This window comes from Triticum aestivum, chromosome 3D (genome assembly GCF_018294505.1).
Source record: "Triticum aestivum cultivar Chinese Spring chromosome 3D, IWGSC CS RefSeq v2.1, whole genome shotgun sequence".
Lineage (NCBI taxonomy): Eukaryota > Viridiplantae > Streptophyta > Magnoliopsida > Poales > Poaceae > Triticum > Triticum aestivum.
This window is the reverse complement of record NC_057802.1, coordinates 445,374,423-445,381,243: the sequence shown is the minus strand read 5'-3', so window position 1 is coordinate 445,381,243 and position 6,821 is coordinate 445,374,423. Positions and strand designations below refer to the sequence as shown.

The window sequence follows — 6,821 nt, the reverse complement described above, 5'->3', positions numbered from 1 at the left end:
CCTTTGTCATCGGTATGTTACTTGCCCGAGATTCGATCGTCGGTATTGTCATACCTAGTTCAGTCTCGTTACCGGAAAGTCTCTTTACTCGTTCCGTAATGCATCATCCCGCAACTAACTCATTAGTCACATTGCTTGCAAGGCTTATAGTGATGTGCATTACCGAGAGGGCCCAGAGATACCTCTCCGATACTTGGAGTGACAAATCCTAATCTTGATCTATGCCAACCCAACAAACACCTTTCGAGACACCTGTAGAGCATCTTTATAATCACCCAGTTACATTGTGATGTTTGATAGCACACAAGGTGTTCCTCCGGTATTCGGGAGTTGCATAATCTCATAGTCAAAGGAACATGTATAAGTCATGAAGAAAGCAATAGCAATAAAACTCAAGATCAGAATGCTAAGCTAACGGATGGGTCTTGTCCATCACATCATTCTCTAATGATGTGATCCCGTTCATCAAATGACAACACATGTCTATGGTCAGGAAACTTAACCATCTTTGATTAACGAGCTAGTCTAGTAGAGGCATACTAGGGACACTTTGTTTTGTCTATGTATTCACACATGTATCAAGTATCCGGTTAATACAATTCTACCATGAATAATAAACATTTATCATGATATAAGGAAATAAAATAATAACTTTATTATTGCCTCTAGGGCATATTTCCTTCAGCTACGCCGGGCCATTTCCGTGCTGGAGCGCATCGGAAAGGTGGCCTACCGCCTTCAGCTTCCGGCCGGTGCTCGCATCCACGACGTCTTCCATTTGGGGCTGCTGAAGCCTTTCCGTGGGGAGCCACCAGCGGCCACGCCCGCGTTTCCTTCGACCTCCGATGGGTGTCTCCTTCCCAGGCCAGGAAAGGTGTTGCAGGCCCAGCTACGTCGCGGGGTGTGGTACTTATTGATCTAGTGGGATGGCCTTTCGGAGGAGGAGGCTACTTGGGAGCAGCGCGACGAGTTCCGCGAACACTACCCGGAATTTCAGCTCGAGGACGAGCTGTTTGCGCAGGCGGGGAGAGATGTTATGACCGGGGTAACTTATACCCGGAGGAGGCCCACTGGGCAGGTTTAGGTAAGGGCTTAGCAGCTAGGTTATATAAACAGTTGTAAAGACTCTTTTGGAAATTAAGCAATAAGACTGTTCCTATTGCCCGGCTCCCAGAGGAGCCGGAACCCTAACCTAGCCGCCGCCTCCTGCATCGCCGCCGCCCCTTTCCCCGCGCGGGACGGCACCAGTACGCTGGCCGCCGCGGTCCAAGCCTCGCCCAGCTCCCTCCTTCCCCTACAATCTCCGACCTCGACTCGGTAGAGCCCAAGCTCCTACCAGCCCTTCTCTGTCATCGTCTTCAAAGCCCGAGTCGTCTATGGTTAGGAGGGACTGGATTGAATTCAAAAGGAATTGGGAGTGGTCAAATACACCAGATCCAGTCCAATTCATACAAAAACAAAAATTTATCAGACAAAGTACATTGGAAGGGCATTACCTCCCCAGCAAAGTGGACCATGTCGTCGTCACTGCTGTTTTGCCCAAGAAAGCATTGTGGCGGCAGCACAGAGGGAGCGAGAGGAGAGAGTGGGAATAGCGTTGTTTCCTTTAGAGGAACGGGCCGGCCAACCGGCTTGGTCGGTACGGCCGTTAACGCCCGTTAGCGGCGCGCCATCACCGCTGTAGGCCCACGAGTGATCGACCATGTCAAAACACACTCACAAATTGGTTCAGTGTTTTTTTGCCACCATCAATTTTTCGGTTCGGTGCAAAGTGTCATGTTTTGTAAAATGGTGATTTTCTGCAAGTTGTGATATGAAAGTGGTGGTTCTGTGCATTTAATACGAATTTCTTGGGCTTCTACGAATTTTTTAGGCAAATTTCTTGGTTTCCGATTTCTTGAGGCAAATCTGCGAAGGCATCTACTTTCCAAAAATATTGTAGCAAACACATTGACGAATGTTGATCGAAAATGCTGGTTACCAGACTCAGGATCATGTATTAGTTTAGTAACACGGCCCATTGTGACGGTGACATTCACTACAACATGTATATCCAAAAATTTCGCCACCCACACTACAACATATCATATCAATCCCCAATTCTCCCAGTACCAGGGCTCACCGAAGGACATCACACCAACCCAGTATGTAAACCTGTACTTCCTTCCACAAGGGGCTCCTCCTGTCCTGTATGCCAAACAATCAGTTACATCCAAAGCCATGAGTTAATGGTGTGCAATCTGTGTTATTGCACAAGCTCGGGCATGAGCCTCAGCAGGAACGAGATCTCCCGCTGCGTGAAATTCGGTGTCGACGCGGCATCTTTTGCCACCTGGCCGCTCAGATCATTGATCTCCACATCGGTCTCCGGGACGGCGATGAGATCGGAGACAGCGCCAGTGATCTCCGGCACGAGGTCGACGATGACCCCGTTCACACCCATCAGGTGCTGCATGTACACCGCCTCCGGCACGTTACTGCACATTTGCGCAGCGGCGTCAGAAACCTTGTAGCATTCAAATTCAGATAGTAGGCCGTCATTCAGAGAAGTTGATGAAGAACTAGAAACTTACTTGAGTGTCCCGTAAGTTAGCAGGGAGAGGTCGGCCTCCTTGATCTTGGGTATAGCTGTCGGGAACCTGAAAACCGCGCGGGCCTCGGACACGATCCCTTGCATGCCGCTGGCAAGGCACAGCTTGACCGCCTCTTCCAACGAGTTCCTCCTCACGTCGGCATAGACTTCCGTCCCTCCATTCGTCAAGAAGTACACCTGACAAACATCATAACGATGGCGATCAGTGACGCTCATGGTGTGGAATGGATACAAGTTCCATGTGCTTGCTCTGTCCGGTAATAATATTGCACTTACAGGGTATGTGCTCTGCAGTTTTCGCATGAGCTGCGCAGCATCGGGCTGGAAGCTAGAGAAAATGATAGGCCTATCCTTGGCACACTCGAAGACCACCTGTTCACAAGTTGAAAATCTGATGTGTTAGAACAACAGGTATCAAGCTCTAACCAACCGAAAGTGACTCATGTAAATAGTACATGCCTTGAGGATGGCCTGGAGGATGTGAGTGAGCTCCTCATCTTGGTACACGAGATTGTCATCGAATTTCAGCTCGACATTGAAGCCCAATCTTGGATTGACCTTCTCGAATGCTTCTTGAAGGGTGCAAAGAGGATCATCTGACTGGACGTTCCAATTCAATACCCGACCGTCCTTCATTTTCCGCAGCAAAGGCTTCCCATTCTGAATTTAGCAATAAGCAATGAATAATCAGATGCATTATGTCAAACTTTATGTAACCACCACTACTAATGACCAAATGAGCACACTGGTGTTTTGCACTTCCTCCGTACCTTCCCTTGCTTGTTTTGTGGGCCATACTGGAGGAAATCTTCCAACTGAAGATCAGTGACACGCTTCTCTGAAATTTTGCCCTGAAAATCGATAGTCCTCATGAGATTTAGGTTGGTTGCTTACACAAGTGGTATGGAAACAGGAAAATATCAAAGTTGGCAGCATTTCAGGTAGTAGCCTGTTTGGCATGTGCTTTTTGTGGCGGTTTCTACATGGCTGTTTGGATAGCAGCATGGCTGCCGAAAATTCAGGTGTACACCAAACCTTTTGGCCAGCTATTCAGTTTTATTGCCAACATCTGGGCGAGCTCACGCGGCCAAACCGTTAGCCAAATAATTGGTGGGGCCCATCCAAACAGCCCCTACAATCACTCACCGGGGAAAAGGAAATGATGGAAAGTGATACGCATACAGAGCAAGAGGGCACATGTGAACTTACATGTTCTTCAGTAACGATGAAGTTGTCATGGAAGATGACTGGGCAGACGTCCTTGGTGACCTACAAAATTGATATTCATGGTTCGCTTCTCAACATCTTTGCACACTGAATTATTTAGGAGACAAAGAGAGAAGGGCCAGAAGTGAAAAAAATCAGTATCTTCTTTGAACACTTTGAACAAATTTAGCTTTGAAGCAAATTAGAAATGGAAACATTTGCTTGGCGTTTTGCGCAATAGCACCGTAAGAAGGGAAAAAACCGATGATGGACTAAAACGATAGATATATGGGACAGGCAAGATATATCACCTTGATAAGTAGTACAAGTTGGAGGTGGGGTTTGGCGTTATCAGAAGTACTGGATCGCACTAGTGCAACAGGACAAACGAACAACTAGCTAGTGTACTATCTTGCGTGAGTGCTGCTTCAGGTACGACAAAAGTTGTACGATCGCAACAGATAGACGACATCATTGATGCAGCCTCGTCACAGTCCACTGTGATATCGTACCCACATCGGATACATCAAGAATATAATGACATTTCGAACAAACCAATCTAGGACCAAACCTTTAATCTGTCAAATTATGTCTATAACTGCATCATATCCGGTTCAAATATTGCGGTTTGTGTCTGTCTAGAACACATCTATCTTTGCCCTAGTTATTACACATTAAGTGACTCGATCAAACATAAAAAAAGGAAATAAAAAGAATACCCTCACAAATTGCAATACTTAGAGCAATTCCAAGAGCTCCTGTAAAAATCTTCTTACGGGATGACTGTATAATTTAGGGAAAGTTTTCTAACACCTACTTTTTTAGTTCCGTAAAACTTTTGCCCATAAAATATATATTTCTGTATTTTTTTCATTAAAAGGCGTTGGTGCTCGCAAGTCAGTGACACTGTGTGTCCATGCCGACGACATGGCAGCGGCGGCGGCGGAGGCCTGAGGCATTCCGACAACGGCACGGTGGTGTTCCAACGTTCCGGTGGCGTGAAATTTCAGGCGGTTATCTGCCGCCGTAATTATACGAGAAGATCATCTTCCGGTAAACTTGGAGGATAGAGGAGGTGGTGTTTTCAGGCATACAAGAGCTATTGGGGTTGCTCGTAGGGGACATCTAGATGCTTTAGCAAAACTATTGTGGTTTTAAACTGTGTTAGTACAAGTTAGTACTATTATTTTGTGCTGGTGAGCTGGTCAGATCTGGAGAGCTCGATGAGCCGCCCCACTTTTCCACATGGGAGGCCACCGCGACGCATGTGGGGTCGCTTCGGTACGCGGCGACCTTTCCCCAGCGGCGACACGGCAAAACGTGCTCGAGCCGCTCCGGACGGCCACGTCCCCATCAACAAAGATCCCCTAGACCGGACACACTACACCGAGGAGAGCTACACCAGTTCCGGAAGTCTAGGACCCACGTAGACCCACCCCATGCACCTGCACCAGTTCCTTCCGTAAAGGCCTCTCCTTTCCTCGGAACCCGCGTAACAGCAGCCTAACAAATTAATTAATTAACGTAGCACGCAGGGGAGGTGGGAGGGATTCGATTGGAGCGGACGGAATCGAGATCTTCTTCATACCTGGACGTCGAACTCGACGTAGTCGACGGCGAAGCGCGCCGCCTCGTTGAACGACCGGATCGAGTTCTCCTTCACCTCCTGCAGCCGCCGGTCCGGCGACGCCAGCGCGTTCATCCCCTTGCCGCGGTGCCCGATCACCGCGAACCGCCGGCCCGCGCCGCGCTGCTGCCTCTTCATCGCCGCCGCCGACTCCGCGTCTGCGGTCGCGCGCGCCCGGGCAACACACGTTATCGCCGGCCGATCGACCAACCGAAAAGTAGAAACAACGCGGGGACGGCGAATGAGACGGCACGTACCGAGGACCCGCGCGGCGGCGGCGAGGTGGTCCGGCACGACGACGTCGAGGCTGGGGACGTCGGCGACGCGCGCGGCCTTGAGCAGAGCCATTGATCGGTCGACCCGATGTGTTGTTATACGTGCACACGTGCGGCGTGCCGAATTGGTGGGGATCTCGGACAGCGAGCGCCGGGGTGGATTCGGCGAGGAGAGGAGAGGAGAGGGAGGGGTTCAATGGATGATGGCTGGCTGGCTGGCGAGTTGCAACGGACGGGGAAAGGAGTTTATATGGACGGATGGACGCCGGAGTTGAATGTGATGCCGGAGCGGGAATATTCCAGGGTGCCGCTCGGGCTCTCGGGTTTATCCTCCGGGATATTCGCTTTGCCGCATCGCCTTCCCGGACAGGTCTCCTGTCCTATTTTTACGTCACCCTGTCTCGATTTTCCTTCTATATCTCTCTCTTAAAAAAACATCTGTAACTTTATTTATTTATCTTTATAGATTTTTTAGAGAAAGGAAACAGTCCATAATTAGAACTGGTACCGGATTGTTTAAGAAAGAAGAGGCTTCAGATCAGGGGGAACATCGGCAATCAACACAAAATCCCGGTTCCGAACTTGCATGCACAGCTAGCTCATGGGCCAGCGCAATCCTGCCTCTCTTCTAAAATCGCCTCAATGGGGAGACCTCCTGAAATTTGCCCAGCAAGTCTTCCACGTCAGCCATGACTCGTATAGGCCTCAATTATCCTGCCTCTTGGGATCCAGCGAGAAGATAACCTTGCACAGTCAGACTCCACGCAGATGGGACCTCGACAGAATCGCAACAACTCTGTTAACCCGGTCTGCACTGCCAAAGCCTTGTTGGGTGGATTAGCAATTTTTTTATTGATTGATTAATTTCATTCATAAATAAATTATAAATATACGACAATATTAAACTCATAGCGATATCTTGTCACGTAAGCACTGTCAGACCCAGAGGACTATCGCAAGCAGGCGTCGTCTGAAAACTCTTCCAGAGATCATACTAGGGCCAACAGCAAGCAGGAGACAAGGAATTCTAGCAACAAGAAAGATAAGAGGGAGGAGGTGAATTCCCCAGTGAAGAACAGGCAGCAGCAGAAACGAAAGGATGCACCTAATCAAGTCTACA

The 6,821-nt window shown here is 49.0% G+C and overlaps 1 protein-coding gene across 1 annotated transcript; it reads right to left on the bottom strand.

The window, feature by feature from the left end:
• Positions 1-1,960: 1,960 nt before the first annotated feature.
• Positions 1,961-5,942, bottom strand: LOC123079539 (glycerophosphodiester phosphodiesterase GDPD1, chloroplastic). Its single transcript, XM_044502317.1, has 8 exons — positions 5,684-5,942; positions 5,388-5,584; positions 3,803-3,862; positions 3,364-3,444; positions 3,053-3,253; positions 2,870-2,965; positions 2,574-2,770; positions 1,961-2,477 (listed from the first exon to the last, which is right to left on the bottom strand). The coding sequence occupies exons 1-8, from the start codon at positions 5,772-5,774 to the stop codon at positions 2,246-2,248; spliced, it is 1,155 nt and encodes a 384-aa protein (XP_044358252.1). The 5' UTR covers positions 5,775-5,942; the 3' UTR covers positions 1,961-2,245.
• Positions 5,943-6,821: the final 879 nt, after the last annotated feature.